General features: G+C 36.9%; 1 protein-coding gene across 1 annotated transcript; it reads left to right on the top strand.

Moving 5' to 3' along the window:
* The first annotated feature begins 9,195 nt into the window (after window positions 1–9,195).
* Window positions 9,196–11,995, top strand: LOC149001877 (uncharacterized). The gene is made up of 5 exons (XM_089138514.1): window positions 9,196–9,414; window positions 9,504–9,833; window positions 9,935–10,867; window positions 11,017–11,250; window positions 11,344–11,995. The coding sequence occupies exons 1-5, from the start codon at window positions 9,397–9,399 to the stop codon at window positions 11,524–11,526; spliced, it is 1,698 nt and encodes a 565-aa protein (XP_088994640.1). The 5' UTR covers window positions 9,196–9,396; the 3' UTR covers window positions 11,527–11,995.
* The last annotated feature ends 8,029 nt before the right edge of the window (window positions 11,996–20,024 follow it).

The raw sequence follows: 20,024 nt of genomic DNA, 5'->3' as shown, positions 1-20,024 counted from the left end.
AACATATAAATGCACATCTACTCAGGACCCCTTTGCTTTGCAGCTTATTCATAAAGCCAATTGCATCTCACTTCTCCAACCACACATGAAAGCCAGGGGTTTCTTCAATTGGTGCAATGAAGTTAAGTTGTTAAGTTGACTACCAAACCACACCAACTTTGCAAACCCACATCCCAACAAAATATGGTCAATGGACTCCGTCATACAACCACACCTTCCACAACTATAGTCTGTTTTGATCTGCCTAGACTTCAAATTTCCTCCAGTGGCCAGAGCTTGTGCACAACACCTCCACATAAATGTTTTGATTTTAGGCATTGTCTTGCAGTTCCAAATAAGTTTCCACACCTTCGGCTGAACGTTGTCCCACTTATGGATTCTAGAGGAAGAAGCAACTGACCTGTACTCTCTATCCCTGTGGTTGATGAGAAGATGATAAGCAGACTTAGTTGAAAACCTTCCGATTCTATTTGCACCACATACCAATTTATCAGGTCGAGAGAAAGCACTGATTTTCACAGCCTTGATAGCTTTCCTGTCCTCCATATTGAACCACTACTCTAACAACTCACCTCTCCAAGTTCTAGTGATGGGGTCAATGAGACCAGCCACCTTTTGTATTGGGCAGTTGCTAGGTTTCTTTGTTGTCACTTTGAAGCTCTCCTTTGAATTCACCCACCTGCTATTCCACACCTCCACATTCTCACTAGAGCCAATATCCCATATCAACCCCTCTTTAAGAACATCTCAGCCAACAATAGCACTCCTCCAAGCCCATGATGGCCTATTTCCCACTAGAGCATGAAGAAAGTCAGTTTTTGGAAAATAAATAGCCTTAATGAACCTAGCCCACAGTGAATTTGAGTTCTCAAACTTCCTCCACGCCACCTTAGCAAGCAATGCCCTATTTTGAAGGATTGGATCACGAAAACCGAGTCCTCCATTCTCTTTGGATCTACATAGTCTTGACCATGAAACCCAGTGCAGTTTGCTCTCATTCTCTAATTGCCCCCAATAAAATTTAGTGATTCCTTTCCTGATATCATCATGTGTTGCCTTTGGAAGGATAAAATGTGAAACCGTATAATTTGTCATTAAAAAGCAACAGACTTAATTAGCACCTCCTTGCCTGCATGAGAGAGCATTTTACTCTTCCAGCCACTAAGCTTCTTCCCAACTCTTTCCCCTACTTCTCTGAAGACTTCAGTCTTGGAAACACCAATCTCGAGAGGAAGACCAAGATACTTGGAAGGGCAGGAGCTACAAGGGATTTTTAAGAGCTTCGAGAACCACCATTTAAATCTCTGATGTGTGTTAGGGCTAAAGCTGAGGGTGGATTTCTTCAGATTTATTTCCTGTCCACTTGCCTTACAATTAATTTCAAGACAATGCTTTAAACTAGTCACCTCCTCTAGCTTTAACTCAAAGAACAAAAGGCAATCATCTGCAAAGAGAAGGTGAGATATCCTCGGAGCTCTACTTCTGACACTAATGCCTCTAATAAGGCTATTGTTCTCTGCTTCTTCAATAGCTGCACTTAGCACTTGTGAGCACATTATGAATAGAAAAGGGAAAAGAGGGTCACCCTGGCAGATGCCCCTTGAAGGGGAGAAAGACCCCTTCTCCACGTCATTAAGGAGCATAATGTACATCGGAACCATTCCATTATCATTTTCACCCATTTGTTCGAACCCCATTTTTCCAAGGTGGCCTTAATGAATTGCCACCCATTCGATCATGCTTTTTCATGTCTAGTTTGATCGCCACAAGTTTTTTTTTTTTTGTTCCTTTTTCCTGGCCTTTGATATAATGAAACATTTCATGTGCTATAAAAACATTATTCGAAATAATTCTATCTGGAACAAAAGCAGATTGGGATTGTGAAATGATACCTCCAAGAAGAGCTTTCATCCTCTTTGCTAAGATTTTGCTAATGACTTTCGCCATCATGCCGCATAAGCTAATAGGCCTGTATTGTTCTACCAAGTCCGGAGCTGCACCCTTGGGGATCAAACAGATGTAGGTTCGGTTGAGGTTGGTATCCATCTTCCCATTCACAAAAAAACTCCCTAACAGCTGCAAACACTTCCACTTTAGTAGTCTCCCAACACTTCTGAAAGAAAATAGAAGGAAAACCTTCAGGCCCGGGGGCCTTAAGTGGGCCCAAACTATTTACAGCCTTTCGCACTTCTTCCATAGATGGTATTTCACAATGATCTTTGTTGATATCATCAGTTATGCTATTTTTTACACACTGCATGGCCTGCATGAGGGCATTGTCATCAACCCCTTGAGTGTGCACCACTTGACTGAAATGATTCAACAAATTTTTTTCCCACTTCCTCCTCCTTCACCCACTTGCCTTCCTCATTTTTCACCTGAGTAATCCTGTTATAGTGTCTACGTTGGTTGTTGTGGTGTGAAAGAAACTTGAATTTCGATCACCACTTTGGATCCAATTCAACCAAGACTTTTGGTGACACATCTCTTCCTCTCTCTCCATTTCCTCTTCTAAACATTGAATGATTTCTTCTTCTAGCTGATGGTTCACGTCCGAAGAGGGTTGACTTTGAATCATCTCCAAGTTCATCTTAAGAGTTCTAATTTTTTCTTGCACATGCCCAAACTCTTTCTTATTCCACCTTTTCAGCTCAAATTTACATCTTTCTAATTTCCTGTTGATCACATCTGCCGCCGACCCTCCTCCTTGGTCATTCCATGCCTTTGTAACAACATCCTTACAAGCCGGATAACGAAGCCACATCTTCTCAAATCGAAACGGCCTTTGGGAATTTGATGATAAGACTTGCATCAGCTAATTCCATATCCATGTTTGAATTCGATAGTGTAACTCCAGCTGACTATTACTTTGGGAATTAAAATTTCAGTAGTTAACTAACCACATGATATTGATGTGATTGATCTGATCTGGATTGGTAATTTGGTATTGTATGAGATCAGTCGGGTATCTGATACTGATTCCTGATGGTCCCAAATGGTGGCATCACTGCATTAAACTGACCTAGATTGAGCATTCTACAATACCCTTTGATACCTTTATAAGGAGGATCTTGTTCGTTACATATTAAGACAGTTTGGCCTAATTCTGACTCGGTTCTAATTTCTCTATTTCTCCTGATGCAGAGGATAGATCTGTAATCCGTTGTCTTCAATAAATACATCTTTTATCCAAGAAAAATGAAGAGGATCAAAGAAAGAAATTTTCGTCCCTTCTTTTATTTTTTTTCCCCTCAAAAGAACTACTTCAATTGGCTTGGACACTGTTGGGTTATCACCTGCTTTGTGTTGAAGCCTTAGCATATATACCATAGAAGATCTTATTCCCAGAATCTTATCAAAAGTCAAAACTGATTTTATATTAAAATATTTTACCACCTAAAAAATAAATAAAAAAATGGTTTATCTATTAAAGTATAAAAAGACAGCCAGGCTTGGTCAATGATTGAGCAGAGGAGATTGAATGGGAAGAATGAACTGAAAAGATGGACAAAACTCTCCGGTAGGGCTTGAAGGTGACCTTCCAGATCAGATTGAAGGGCTAAGTATATTTTGTAGGGAAAAAACTTGGGTATTTGAAAATGCATAATTGATTGAACCAAAGTGGTCCGATCAAAATCAATCTGAACCGGACCAGACCGGACATGATACCATATTAATGTGAACGCTTTTCAAATGATGTATTTATCTCTTGTGGGTCCCACCTACATTTTGGTTGAGTGTGGTTTTTCCTTTTTTTTTTTTTTTTTTTTCGGTTTTATCTCTCTCTGGTAAGATGTTGACTGTGATCTGAGTCATGCTTTTCTGTCTTGTCTTTAGTATTGTTTTGATTCATTAAATTATTAGTAAATAGTCATGGAAGGAATATCTTTTATTTATTTATTTATTATTATTTTTTGTTTTCTTTCTTGCGTTGAATATTGAATGTGGGTTTGGAATAGGGGCGTGCTCTGCTCTGCTCTGGTACCTCTCTCATTTAAACAGATGAAAAGCAAAAACCACAAGTGGGACCCGCTGTCCCTTTTAAATGTTTTACTTTTTCCTTAATTTATCACGTGCTGTGTTTGGTGGAGATTCCACGTGAAGAAAAATATATATAAAATAAAATAATAATAAGTTAGGTGGGCAGACATCTTTTGGTAGGGTGCGTCAGAAATCAGAAAAAAACTGAATATTGCATTAAAATGTACGCTTAGAAGTAAATGTTTTATTGGGTTATTTTTCTCAAGGCCCACACTTAAAAGTGGGCCTGTAATTCATACCTAAATTATAAGGTATTTATTTTCTACTTTTTATAAAATTGTAATTTATCCACTTTTAAGGAAGAAGAAATGACAAAGCTTGTGTATTTAAACTAAATTAAATGATAATATGTGCAGGGTACATAACACAGTACTAAACAGTGTTGGATGGAGTGTGAGACTATTTTAGAAAGAGCAGCTGAACTATATCAGTACAGGAGGACTTCACAAGGGAACGATCATGGAAGTTCTCTTACGTGGAATGAAAGAAGGGATAGACCAAACAAAATTTCACAACATCATAGTAGAAGAGATCCGTTGCAATGAAAGAGAAATGTTTGATTTACTCCCACATTTGAACCACAACAAGTGATCTATAACTTATGTCCCAATTTTGATAGAAATAACATGTAATAGTAAGAATATCAACCTTCAGGGGTTTACTCAAACCACACTCCATCAATGGTTTTTCTTTTTCCTAGGATTTGACTTGATTACTTCGGATCAATTCACCCAATTCTTACAGCTTCAGTTAGGGCCTGTTTGGTTACATGAATCCAGACTGGATTCATGAATCTGAGAATTATACCCGTTTGGTTGTAAAAATCTCTAGATTCATGAAATCTAGAGATTCACCTTTTTTACACTAAAACGTGAATCTATACATTTATGGATAAGGGGGAAATCCAGAGATTTCAAAAAAGCTATACATTTGCACATTCACAAAAATCACGTCGATCAAATAGTTTTTTAGGTTGCATCCACAGATTTCATTCCACAACCAAACATCTAATTTTATAAATTATAACTCCATTGATTTGAAATCTCCATACTCATGTAACCAAACAGGCCCTTAAAAACTTGCAAAAGTTCATAAACAACCAATGAAACTTGATTGGATCAGAGACTTTCACCTAGTGACTCACTTTTAAAACTTGTTTACCAAAAAAAAAAAAAACTTTTAAAACTTGCAAAACATGTGTTAAATATGGTATAAAGGTCTATCTCGATTAGAACAGAGTGACCTACTTCTTGAAACTTTTAACTAAAACTTGAATAGCCATGGAAATGAAAATTGCCCAAAGATCTAGGGTTCTTTGACCTTCAAATTATGAGTTTTAGAGGATTTAAATGTAAAGGTATGATTTTTTAAGAGGGGCCACCAAATTTTTTTTCTTTTTAAGAAGGGCCTCGTGCTTCAGGGTTTTTTTTTTTTTTTTTTTTCGAGGGGATGTATGTAAAAACCTCTAAACTATGTTCATTGTTTTAGGTATTTGTGTTGTACTTTTCTAATTACATTTTTTTTTTATCTTGGATTGAGTCCAACAGCGTGTGGAACATCATATTAATATACAGTATAAATAAGGTTAAACTAGTTAAAAAATATTTCTCGAGAATCAAAAGTAAAACTCTTTATTAAGACATATCCAAATCAATATTAAAGTAAGGTGATTTTTTATTTTATTTAATGAGCTTGTGGAAAAAAAATATTTCTTTCCCTCAAAGCTGTCATGGCTAAGAATGGAGTGTAATTGGAGATTATTACATGCTAACATCTGAAAGAACTACCACCATATAATATAGATGATAAGGTTTAATTAAACTTGTTCATAGAATAGATTGAATCATTGATGTTTATATATATAATTAATTTTTCCGTCACTTAGTTCTATAAAATATTGCAAATGTGCATTATTCATGTTTAAATTATTAAAAAAAATACTAATTTTTTAATTTTCCATAAGTTCAACTTCAAACCATGCATGATTAGGGAAGTTAAGACTTTTTGAAGGTTTTTCCCCTGATAGGCAGATAATAGTAATACAATGATTATAAACCAACAAACCCTAATTTGTTATTAAAATCAATTTTTTTTGAGAAATAAAAATTAGGCCAAACCGATCCCAGTTTTCAAGTGAGAGAGAAGGAGAAAATAATCAACATGGCGGCTGGGGAAATGTATTATCTACATTAGTGTATAGGCTCCACAAGGAAAATAATGAACAATGTGGAACCTTTATATTATTATTATTATTATTTTTTATTTATTATTATTATTATTTTTTGTTCAAATGGACTTCATTAAGTCCGTTGATGGGATATTAATATGCCTCAGCGAGAATCAAACCCACGACTTCTTCATTAAGAGGTGTTGGTTTCAACCAATAGAACAGTTCTGCTTGACTATATACTAATCATAGGTCATATGTTTTTCAATCTTTCCAATTTTTTTTTTTTTTTTTTTTAATGAAGTTTTCTAATCTCTTTTTATCCTTAATTATATCGACACCAAGACAGCAATACGTCTTCGTTTTCTTGTTCATATTCTCCTCTTCTTACACTTCTGCTCTCACTAAGTTTCTATGGTTCTACAATTTGTTTTTCTAGAAGATTGAAATAACATAAGAAAGAATCTCGAAGTCATGGAATCATTGATCGGAAACCAAAATCTCAATATCGTTGATGTTTATCCAAGCCAACATGCGTGCAAGGCACACCTCAACTACATCTTCAGGGGAGACGCTTTGACGAGAGTTGAACTCATAACCTCTTCACTAAGAGTTATGAGTCTTATCACTAGAACAACTCTACATCGGCATGTTTGTGATCATTCTTAATTTTAAATATTTCTCGGCTCATCTAGGCCAGCCTATGTACACCTCAACTACATCTTCAAGGAATTGTGGGTCTTATCACTAGAGCAATTCTGCATTGATATGTGTCCTTAATATGTTTGGCATCATTCTTGATTCTAGAAATTTTGAAGCTAACAATTCTAGAATTGTTTTTGGCGTGAATTTTTTTTCACCAAAAATACTTCTAGGATTGTTAAAGTAGACAACCTATTTTGACCAAAAGGAGTTTTCGAGTCAGCAACCCAACTCGGAGGACAGCCGGGTCAAATCCGGAGTCCCTTTCCACCTAACCCAACGGTCAACTATGGATTACGTCAATATGAAAATTGACTTAATTTAAATTATTTCAAATATAGAATGTTTTCGAGGTTCAAGCTTTAAATAACTCCTTTACCAAAAAAAAAAAAAAAAAAAAACTTTAACTAACTCCACTCGCATTAATCGTCATTTGTTAATAATCACTTACTTTAATTTGAATTTGGCCTCTAATTAATAGTGACTTTTCAATTAATAAGCAGTTCCTTGCACGGCCAGCGTTTTTAAAGCCAACAAAGCTTGTGGTAAATGTCGTTTTCATCCCTACCTTATCATCAAAACCCAATCCTTATTCGTATACGCAACGGTATGACAATTGGTGGTCAAAATTGGACCAAACCGTCTAATCGGTCCAAATCCCAATGTCTTATTGGATAAGTTAAATAAAACAAAATCCAAAATTGAAAACAACCCAACACCCAAATTCGCAGGTAATCCACTAAAAACAATTTCTGATCTTTCTTACTTCAAAAAGCAGAAAAATCACTGCTATCAAATCGATTTGTTTCAAATGAATTTTATAACATAAATTTAAATTTATGAAAATTTTTTCTTCAAAAAACACTTTTATGATGTGGGTTAGATTTAAGTGAAATAGTTTTAGGAGGGATATTTATCAAATTTGGCACTCTAGATATAGCAATGATAAATTTCGTAACTTTTATCACAATCGTGAAATTTAATTAAGAAAACAAATTTATTGTTTTTACTTTCAGAAGTAAGTTTTATTAAATTTCTTGAAAATGTATTTTTCCTTTCAGAAATATGTAGAACACTAGTGTTGCTCAGAGTAGAAATAGTTGGTGAGTAATCAAACAAGTTCTAAATTGATCTACTATGTTTATAGATCGGTAATAACCTGAACCCAAAGTTAGTACTTGGTTTGATAATCCATCAAGTGTTTCTATTTCGAAAAACATTGGAAACAATTTTGGTTGTTTCTAAAGGCATACACACTTTTTTAAGCATTGAATAAAACTTGCTTTTGGAAGTGAAAACATTATCAGCAAAGTTTTACTAGAGTTGTCATGTTTAGAATGTCAAATTCCATAAATACTTTCTTTAAACACTTTCACAAAAACCCGAGCTACGTGCATAACTTTTGCTTTGAGAAACACTGCATCAAACTGTTTCTTGAATTAGAATTTTTAATAAATTACAATTTATGCTTCACAAGTCACGTGAAACCATGGTACACAATATCGCCAAATTTCTTTAGTTTTGGTTCATGGCGAATCGAAACCAAAAGCGAATCGTGAACTAGAGAGATATCGGCTATATTATCAAAGATTTGAGATAAAATTAAGGAAGAACACAGAAGCACAACCACTGATTGCTCTTCTCATCATCGTCGTTGCTTCAATTTCCGATCTCTGTCGCTCCTTCCTTCTTTGTGGATGGGGCAATTCTCTGTCGACTGCTTTAACTTCATCGCCGTTGAACCTTGCCGACAGCAAATCCACAAACTCTACTGCAGAATCTCATTCAGAGCATATCCGATTCCGTTCTCTCTTGGATGTCTAGCTACGACTCCGATCTCCCCGACGAGTGCTTGGCTTACATCTTCCAGTACTTTGGATCTCTTGACCGGAAGCACTGCTCTCTCATTTGCCGTCATTAGCTCTATGTTGAAGGTCAGAGCCGAAATCGCCTCTCCCTTAAAGCTGAAGCCGATTTTACTTCCTCTCATCCCTTCTCTCTTCGCTCATATATCATGAACTTTCGCACCACGTGTGAAACAAAACAATTTTATCAAACAGTTTTTAGGCAACTTTTATTTTTTCTCAAAACAAAAATCACCAGAAGTTGTTTATCAAATGGGTCCAAGTTTCCTGAATCATCATCCCAACATGAAAACGGGTTCAATCTGAACCCGGAATTGAACCAAACCGATGATTGAAGATGACCCATCCTCAGCCTGATCTGATTCGAATCCGTCCAATTAAAATGGACCCTTGCCAGCTTAGAAAACGCTCTGGATTGGTTCACGTGTGGCGACGTAAGAGAGATCTCTGCAAGAGAGAGAGAAGGAAGAAAAAAAAACAAAACAGGAACAGAGAAGACTTGGGGGTTTAAAGGCTCCGGAGCATTTTGCTGTTAACACAAATGAGTTGTGTATGAAAATAGACTAAACGGAACTAATTAACCAGAGACTACCGCCGCCGGAGAAGACTCTAAAAATAGAGATGGGCGCAGCTGACCTTGTAAGAACATCTAGGAATCTGATTGAACCTTCTTTGTTCTTTGTTGTTTTTTCTTTTCATTTATGTTGCAGATATTCTTGTTTTCTTAGGCAACGGAGGGAGAAAAAGAAGAAGTTGCAGAGAGAAAACTGGAAAGTGTTAAAGAGGAGGAAGAGAAAGATAATGGCGTTGGAGAGGAACCAGAGAAAGAAAATCTGGGTTTTCAGGAAAAAGTGGTTCGACAACCTTCACCGATGGAATTTACAGCTTCTCAGTTTCGGAATCTGAACCCATCAAACCCTTTGAGAATTGTTATGCAAGGAGCTCGACCTGTTCGTGTTCAAGCCCCAACTCCTTTACAAGTTCCACATCCTTCGCAAGTTCCACCTGCTTCAGAAGCTCCTCCTCCTCCTTCACAGCCCTTTCATTCAACTCGTGGAGTAAGTGAGATTAGATATAGATAGATTTAATTTTTTTGAAATGTCAAGTTATTGGTTCTAATTGTTTCTGGGTTTTTCTTTTTTTTGGGGGCTTCTTTTAGTTAGAGCAGCAGCAGCAGCAGCAGCATAGATTGCCAAATCTGAATTCGAGGCATTACACAAATCGGATATCTCTGTTTGTGTTTCTCCTGCACGTAGTTGCGGTATTTGGGTTAGTGGGTTTTCTTGTGTTCCAGGGAGTTCAGGGGCTATTGGAAAATGGAAAGACTTTCAGAGCTGAGAAAAGGATGTTAAAGTATTGGCTTCCTCAAGTTGAAGGAGCAACTCTTTTAAGCATCATTCTTGCCTTCTTATGGCAGATTACAGTCAGATCATGGCCTCAATTCATGGTCAAATTCATAATCTGGAGCACCTTTGGTTCTTCTCTTGCTGCAGGAGCTGTTCTTCTTGTCTTCCAAAAGGCTTCCACAGATGGAGTTGGTGTGGCCCTTGTTGGCTTTTCCATCGGAAGTGGACTCTATGCTTGCTGGGTTTCCCAGAGAACTGAGTTCTGTGGAAAAGTTTTATCCAAAGCTCTCGCACCAGCAGGAAAATTTCATGATCTGAGTCGACCCACTTACTGGATGCTTGGAGGCTGTTTTCTGTGGATTTCAGTTTGGGTATTTGCAATAATTGGTGCTCTTAATTTCTACTTACCTCCATTAATCATAATTGCTCTGATTGTGAGCTTAGCCTGGATTGCAGAGGTCATGAGAAATGTTGCTAACATGACTGTGAGTCGAGTCATATCTCTGTATTATCTGAGAGGAATGCAATCGAACACCCAATTTTGCTTTCAGAGAGCCCTGTCAAAGAACCTTGGAAGTGCTTGTTTGGGTTCTTTTTTTGTGCCTACGATTGAATTTCTGAGAATCATAGCTCGAGGTCTCAATTTGCTCGAAGGTGAAGATGAATTCATGTTCTCCTGCGCTCATTGCTGCCTTAGTGTCATGGAAACCATCTTCAGTTACGGCAATGGCTGGGCCTTTGTTCAGGTATTTGTTCCTGTGTTTTCTAGTCTTTCTTCCCTGTTTTACATTTCTGAGAATTCGTTGACAATGTTTGGGTTACTCGTCGGTTCAACATTTTGGATCGGTTCGACCAGACCGGGTTCGGAAAACTGAAATAATGTGTGTTTATGCAGATAGCTGCGTATGGGAAGGGATTTGTGAGTGCATCACAAGATACATGGGCATTGTTTAAGAGGCAAGAGATGGAAGCCATAGTTGACTCGGATATAACCAGTGCGGTTTGTTTCTTGGCCGGAGTTTGCAGCGGCTCCATCTGTGTCCTTGTCACTGCCACTTGGTCGTGGAAGGTTCATCGGAGTTTCACGGCTACCGTGTCTCTCTTGGCATTCTTCATCGGTTATCTTTTGGTGAGTACTTGCAATTATATTTCTATAAAGTTGCCGGTTTTCATATTTAAAGACTGATTCTAGGGTTTTTGGGTACGGCCATATTTGTTGCAGACTCGAATTGGAATGGCATTACCACACGCGTGTGTTGCTTGTTACTATGTGTGTTATGCTGAGCACCCAGAGAGCAAGCTCTTTGATAGAACGATTCCTGAGCAGATCGACTATATAAGTTCGGGCAAAGCCTCCCTTGTGCCCACACCAAGGGTTCCTGTGCCAAGGCGCTTCAACGTTTGAAAGATCAAGTGTTGCTCTCGGCCTAAATTTCTGATGAGTTGTTACCGAGTTAGGGAGCTGACCAAATTGGAAATGGACCAAACCTTCAACTGAACCGGATGGTCCAGCATTGCTCCAAATGTGGAATGTGGATGATGATGATGGTGATGATGTCGACTATGACCATGACCATGACCAGTGATTCTTTACTGGATTTGAAGGATGGGACAGAAATGTGGGACCCACTGAAAGATTCTCATTTACAATGGACACCAAACGAGGAGAGAGCTTTGTGTCGATTTATTGCACGAGACATGACCACATGACAACATGAGTGACGTGTGATGAACCGCGAGCCTTGGGATCCTATTGGTATATTCCGTTTTGTTATAAGTCTAAATGTAATATTAATTTTTTATCAAATATTTTGTAATTAACTCCTATGCCCCATTGTACTAATGTTGTATCTAGAAAAAAAATTCATTGATTCTATTTTTCTCCCCTCATCATCATAAGGTGTTAATTGGTACAGTTTCGATAATTTGGTACGGTACTAACTTTAAATACTAAAAATTAGAACTGTACTGTATTTTTTTTACACGATACAATATGGTTCCAGTATTTGCAAAAATGGTTCGATACGGTTTCGGTATTAAATCGGTGCAGGAAAACGGTTTAAACACAATATTTAGTGCAGTACAATTTTAGTACAAATGAACTCGAACTACTTTTGTTTTTAGTTTGTTAAGATCCTAATGAAATTGCAATCAAACAATTGATAGGATTTGATATTAGTAGAGACAAAGCAAGTAATTCTAAGAAGAGAGGTGAAGGACGAAATGAAGAACTGAAACAGAGAATTAAGGATAGGATAAAGGTAAAGTGTTTTAATCGTAAAATCACATTTATATTCCTTAATTTTGTATGGTACCAATTCGGTACAGTTTCGATACATACCAACAGTATGAATACCTAAAACCAGAACCCTACAGAAAAAATTCTATTTCGGTACATACCGTACCGAATTTTGAACGGTACAGTACTATGCGGTTTTAGACGGTGCAGTTCCGTACGGTTAAACGGTTTTAGAACGCAATTGACACCCTTACTTAATCATCCCTATCTAAGTCTCTTCCAAGAAAAAGAAGTCTCCTAATCTTTTTCAGATTGAAGAAAAGAAAAGACAGAATTCCTTACCATATTGGAGTTGGAATTCCTTCCTTACTCTCTTTGAAATTTTATTAAGTTTATTTCTGATAAGATCCATTTCTCTTTAGATGGAGGATATTTGTCCATTAGTCACATCCAAAGATTGATATTAAATTAAAAAATATATATTTTTATCTTTTAAATCTTACCTCAACCTTTAGATGTGATTTATGAACAAGTGTCGTTCATCTAAAAGAAAATAGATAGTCATTTTTCTTGTCACAAATAGACCTAATAAAAGTCCTACTTTTTTTTGACCTTTAACATGAGTCATTAGTTCTTTAATTATGTATATATTTTTTTGAATTAAACGAGAATTATCAATAACAAATTTGTCTTTTGTCTATATGAAAAGTCTCTTCTCTTTTTTTGAGAATGAACTAAGATTAGTTGGAAAGTATGATTTCTCTTCGTATTTCGTATTCAATGTAGGGATGATAAGATCATCACTTTAAGTATAAAATAAAAAGAATAACATACTAAGGGCCTGTTTGGTTACATGAATCCAGGAGATTTCAAATCTATGGATTCATGAATGTGAAAATTATACCCACTTGGTTGTGAAAATCTCTAATTTCATAAAATCTAAATATTCATCTTTTTACACTAAAAACGTGAATCCGTAGATTTATGGGTATAAGGTGAAATCTAGATATTTAATCTCTACTATAAAAATGCTAAACATATGTGCATTTACAAAAATCACAGATAAATTCACAGATTTCATTCCACATATTCGATTAACCAAACAGTTAATTTTATAAATTATGACTCCATAAATTTGAAATCTATAGATTTGAAATATCTTAGATATATGAAATCTCAGACTCATGAGAGTTTTGATGTTGAATAATAAAAATTTCTTAACTATTATCCCAATAATGTAAAAGGAAAGAGGACTCAAGAAATCTCAAGCATTAGAAAATGTGATTATATAATTATCAAGAGGTTACCAATCAAAGGGTGTTCAAAAGCATGGAAAGTGGCATCATGGAAAACGACATAAAGCTTGTTTGGGGACTACCCAAACACGCAATAATAAAACGTTTAATTGAAAATGGCAACCCATGAATGGACCACCGCTAGGGTTAAAATAAGTACAAGTGTGCAACTTAACATTTTAGTTGTTCACTCAAAGCCCAATGCCGAATTGGGATAATTCTCAGCCGTTGGATCGTAAAGGGTGGATTTTTGTTTTTGTTGGTATTATGGTAGTTACGTGATTCCTATCGCTTTCGGATTTTTTTTTATTTTTCCCCTCCCCCCCACCCCCCTCTCTCTTTTGGGTTTTTTTTTTTGTCCCCCCCAACCTTTTTCCTTGTTTAACTATACAACAACAACAACAATAAGCCTTTTCCCAACTAAATGGGGTCGGCTATATGGATTCTTGCCCTCCAATCGGTTCGTTCGGCCTGCTGATCAGGCCTGCTATCATATCCTTTCTCACCACTTCTCCTAGGTTATCTTGGGTCTCCCCTGCTCTTCTGTTCCTTCATATGGATTATATCACTTCTCCGAGCAGGGGCATTTATGGTCTCCGTTGGCGTGGCCGTGCCCCTCAACGACTTTCTCTAAGCTTATCACTTATAGGAGCAACTCCCAGGCCAACTCTAATATGATCGTTTCTTATCTTATCCATCCTAGTTTTGCCACTCATCCATCTTAGCATCCTCATTTCTGCTCTTGAGTTTATCTATATGATTCTTCTTAACACCCAACACTCTGCACCGTACATCATAGCTGGTCGGACAACGGTCCTATAAAATTTTCCTTTAGCTTTAATGGAATACGCCGATCACATAAGACCCGGATGCACCTCTCCACTTCATTCACCCTATTTTAATTCTTTGGGAAACCTCATCTTCTAAATCACCTCTTTTACTTATGATTGAACCTAGGTACCTAAAACAATCACTCCGGGAATCTCTTTATCGTCAAGTATCACCACTTCATCATCGCCGATCATGACTAAAGTTACAAACTAGATATTCTGTCTTCGATCTACTAAGTTTAAAGCCTTTTGATTCCAAAGCTACTCTCCATGATTCTAATTTGGTATTAATCCCCACTTGGGTCTCATCAATCAACACAATATCATCCGTAAAAGCATACACCGGGGGCCTCATCTTGAATGTCTTTGGTTAATTCATCCATTACCGGTGCAAATAGATATGGGCTTAAAGTTGACCCTTGATGTGCCCAACTGTTATCGGGAATTCATTACTTTGTCCCCCAACTTGTTCTAACACTAGTCACCGAACCATCATACATATCCTTAACTATATCTACATATTTACTTGCAACACTTCTTTTCTCTAGTACTTGCCAAATTAACGCTCTAGGGACTCTATCATAAGCTTTTTCTAGATCAATAAATACCATATGAAGGTCTTTCCTACATTCTCTATACCTTTCCATAAGTCTCCTAATTAAGTAAATAGCCTCCGTTGTAGATCTTCCCGGCATAAACCCAAATTGGTTCTCCGTAACTATAGTTAAGTGTCTCAACCGGGTTTCAATTATTCTCTCCCATAATTTCATCGTATGGCTCATCAATTTAATGCCTCTATAGTTATTACAACTTTGAATATCTCCTTTATTTTTGTAAATTGGAACCACAACACTTCTCCTCCAATCATCGGCATTTTCCCTGTGCTCATAATCTTATTAAACAACTTAGTCAACCAAACTAGTCCATGGGTTCCTAAGCTCTTCCATACTTCAATTGGGATTTCATCGGGACCTTGTGTCTTGCCGAGTTTCATCCTCCTTAAAGCTTCTTTTACTTCGGACATCGAAATTCTACGAATATAAGTTCGGACACCGGTGCCTTGGTGAAAAGTGTAATCGTCCGAACCATAAGTGCTTGAAGAATGCTCATTTAGTAAACTAGAGAAATAGGTTTCCCATCTTTTCTTAATATCCTCCTCACAAACTAATACTTTACCATCTCCATTTTTAATACATCTAACATGGTCAAGATCTCTACTCTTCCTATCCCTCATCTTAGCTATCTTATACATAGATTTTCCCCTTCCTTTGTGCCCAACTTATTGTATAACTCTTCATACTTCCTTTCCCTTGCTTTTCCCGCAATTTTCTTAGCTTCATTTCTATCTAACCTATACCTTTGAAGATCCTCAACATCCTTAGTTCTTTGCCATGTCTTAAAACTAGCTTTTTATTCCTAATGGCGGCTTGAACCTCACTATCCCACCACCACGTCTCTCTATAAGAATGGATCTTTCCTTTTGATTCACCTAGAACATCTTTAGCCACTTTCTTAATACACATAGCCATCTCATTCCACATTGCATTGGTATCCCCTTTAAAATCCCATTTTCCTTGTTTGACTACTTCATTAACGAAGGATTTAGAGTACTCTCCTTTCAAATTCCACCATCTTATTCGGGATAGTTTACCTTGGACCTTTTATATGTTCTTGGGACTAAGCACATATCCAAGACCACAAGTCTATGTTGTGCGTTAAGCTTTCCCCGGTATCACCTTGCAATCCTTGCACAACAATCTATCGTCCTTCTAGTTAGGAAGAAATCTATTTGGCTTCTATGCTGTCCACTTTTGAAAGTAATTAAATGCTCATCTCTCTTTTTGAAGTAAGTATTTATAATAGATAGATCAAAAGCGGTAGCAAAATCCAAAATTGAAATCCCCTCGTCATTCCTTTCTCCAAAACCATAACCTCCATGAACACTCTCATATCCTCTTTGATCTTTTCCAATATGTCCATTTAAATCACCTCCTATGATAATCTTTTCTCCTTGACGAATTCCTTGCGGTAATCCACCCATATTTTCCCAAAATTCTAGCTTTAGACTTTCATCTAGTCCTACTTGAGGTGCATATGCACAAATTATATTCTGAACTCTTTCTCCATTACAAGCTTGATAGCAATAATCCTATCACCCACTCTTTTAACATCCACCACATCATTTTTAAATCTTTATCCACTATTATACCCACTCCATTTTTATTTGTTTTCTCCCAGTATACCAAAGTTTAAAGTCATCCAACTCTTTGGCTTTTTACCCCTCCATCTAGTCTCTTGAATGCAAGCTACATTAATCCTTCTTCTCCTCATAACATCTATCAATTCTAAGCTCTTACCGGTTAGAGATCCTATGTTCCAAGATGCCAATCTAATCCTACGCTTATGCTTATGGACTAGCTTCTTTACCCGACTCGTCCCGGCGCGGGAACTCTTGCCTACTTATCACCGCATCCGGGCGCCGATGCGCGCGTCGCTCGGGGGGCGCCCTGCTAACCCTTGCCCACTTATCACTACACCCGGGCCATGTGTGCGCGTCGCTTCTTTTGTCGGGACGCCCTAGCATAGCTTTTATCATATAAGGTCGAATCCATGAAAAGGTTTGGCTAGATTTTTCCGGTGCCGTGACTGACGCACCAACCCTCCTCCTTTTCCCCCCCTGGGGGGGGGGGGCAGCCCCCCGCGGGGGTTTTTTTTTTTTTTTTTTTTTTTTTTTTTTTTTTTTTTTTTTTTTTTTTTTTTTTTGTTTTTTTTTTTTTTTTTTTTTCTTTTTTTTTTTTTTAATATATTTTTTTTTTTTTTTTTTTTTTTTTTTGTGGGGGGGGTGGGTTTGTATTCTCTCCAAAAAACCCCCCCCCCCCCCCCCCCGTGGGGTTTGGTTGGGCCTTGAAGCAAGTAAATTTGAGAAAAGGCCCAGCCATAGATGGATCAGTTGAAATTAAAAGACCCGTACAACCCACCAAATGTTTCTGTCTTGTAAAATACTCAAAACGGTTTTGGTTGTTTCTAGAAGCAGGAACATTTTTTTAGGCATTTGATCAAACTTGCTTTTAAGATCGAAAACACTATCAACAGATTTCCTGTCCCTAAACAAAACATTTCTAACAACAAATAATTATTGCATCAAAACTATTTCTTCAAGAAGAGATTTTCATAAGTTTCAATTATATTTCAAAAATCACTTGAAGCAAAACACTTTTATGAAGCCATTTTTTATAGAATATTTTTCTATTTTTTTAAAAGCAAGAAATACCCAAAATTGTTTTTGAGTGGGATATGAAACGGGTCCAAAATGATTTCCAAAATCACTTTCAAAAGCCCATTTCTGTGTATAATTTTGATCTTCCTTCCCATCAATTCCCTCGAAGTACCATTTGTGTTAATATTCTAGGCCCCGGAAACTATTATGATTTGCAAAGATGTCCACTCATACGATTACAAGGTTAGTGGAAAGTTGAATATGGAGCCATTATAAGAAAACCCTATCTTCTTCTATTGTTGGTCTCACTCGGAAGTCACTTCAAAGGTGTTGAACAGCTATAGTATTGTCTAGAATCTCATCAAATATTGAATAAGATATTGCTTAGGGTTATCTTCAAAACATCAAATGATGATGCTGGAAGTAATTAAAAAAAAAAAACTCAATAACTAATAAATAAATAAAGCTGCTAGGAGTTAACCAGAGGAGAGAAAGGATCAAATGTATTTGTTTTCAATCAAATTTGTGGAATGATTTATTATGAACTATGATTAAAGTGAAGATAGAATCTAAAAAAGATGAAATGGGCTATTGAAGAAAGTGTCCATTTTTTCCACAACATGGGCCCTATGTGGGTGGAAACAAGAAAAGAGCCCTATATGGGGGCGCATGCAAGGACCTTGTAGAAAATGAGCTATGACATTTATTTTCTTTTGGTCCCCCATCTCTCCATTTTTTGGGGTCTCCTCTCCAATGCATCATAAACATGGTTTTAGTGGAATTTGGTTTCGCTCCATTTCACATTGCCTTTTGTTATGTTCCTCTTAATCGGCAAATAGGCGACGCGTGGATATGTGAGATTTCAACTATTGGATGAAAAGGCTAAAACTGAATCAGTCCATTTAAAAATGTTTGAAAAAGAATTAGTCTGTTTTCAAAAGATGTGATAACTCTCCATCCAACGCTTGCAATTTAACCAGTCCGTGTGTCACCCATTTGACGGTCAAACAAACAAGATGAAAGGTAGTGCAAGACGGAGAGTATCTGGCTGTATCATTTCGGATTACATAGTGATATTTGCTACTAGTGAGACAAATACGATATTGAATATTTTGATAATCTTCTTTCATTACATAGTGAAATTTCTTCAGTTCCACTTGTGAATACCTTGAAACTGTTTCTATGTCTAATCGGTAATTAGGGTTCTCTACAAGTGTACAATTTTTGAAAAATTTATTAATAAACTATGATTGAAGTGAAGATAGAATCTAGAAGAAGATGGAATGGACTACCAAAGAAAGTGTCCATCTTTTTTCAAAACATGGGCCCTATAAGGGTGGAAACAAGAAAGGAATCCTAGATGAGTGAGGTGCACATGTAAAGGACCTCGTACAAAATGACCTATGAAATTATCCTGTCTGGTTGATAGTCAAGTGTAGGACGGAGAGTATCTGGCTGTATCATTTCGGATTGGATATTAGCAACTAGTGAGACAAATACAATGTTGACATTTTTGATAATCTTCTTCCATTACATAGTGAAATTTCTTCTGTTCTACCCGTGAATACCTTGAAATTGTTTCTATGTCTAATCAGTAATTAGGGTTCTCTACAAGTGTACAATTTGTGAAAAGACTTATTATGATCTATGATTAAAGTGAAGATAGAATCTAAATGAAGATGGAATGGACTACCCAAGAAAGTGACCATTTTCCCCCAAAACATGGGCCCTATATGGGTGGAAACAAGAAAGAAACCCTAGATGAGGTCCTCATGTAAAGGACCTTGTAGAAAATGACCTATGAAATTATCCTCTTTCGCTCCCGCCATTTCTTCAAAATTTTTTTCTTCTCACCTTGCCATTGCAATATAAACATGGTTTTAGTGGAATTTAGATTCTCTTTTTTTTTTTTTTGGTTGAAGAAGTTCCTTCTTCACCGTAGATGATGCAAAGGAAGGCACATGCAGGAGATTTTGCAACCCCCATGCACGTATGGGCGTATACTCCAAAAACAAATATACAAGTAGAAAATTATACAGAATCCCTATATCCAAACATTATTAATCTAAAGAAACAGATCCCATCATTGGATATCGCGAAATTCTTCTTTGGATTCCCAACCACCATTGAAATCTTCTCCTTATTCGTCACTGTGAAATCATATGAACCGCACCGCACGCTAAGCCATCGTGAACTTTTCATGTTCACATCAACAAAGATAGCTTTAGAATAATAGAGAAAAATCAAAGCTATCGATTATGATTCATGACTTTCCTATGCTTTTGTCTCCCGCCGTGGGAGAAACTCTCCATTCCCACACTT

This window comes from Hakea prostrata, chromosome 10, assembly GCF_041222555.1.
Source record: "Hakea prostrata isolate BN-2017 chromosome 10, UWA_Hpros_2, whole genome shotgun sequence".
NCBI classification, from domain to species: Eukaryota; Viridiplantae; Streptophyta; class Magnoliopsida; order Proteales; family Proteaceae; genus Hakea; species Hakea prostrata.
This window is presented reverse-complemented; position numbering and strand designations above follow the sequence as displayed.

What these genes read in the sequence shown, in the direction of transcription:
- LOC149001877 (XM_089138514.1), top strand. An exon ending in ATGGCTGGGCCTTTGTTCAG is followed by an intron (nt 10,868 to 11,016) that starts GTATTTGTTCCT and finishes GTGTTTATGCAG; the next exon opens with ATAGCTGCGTATGGGAAGGG. An exon ending in TCTTCATCGGTTATCTTTTG is followed by an intron (nt 11,251 to 11,343) that starts GTGAGTACTTGC and finishes TATTTGTTGCAG; the next exon opens with ACTCGAATTGGAATGGCATT.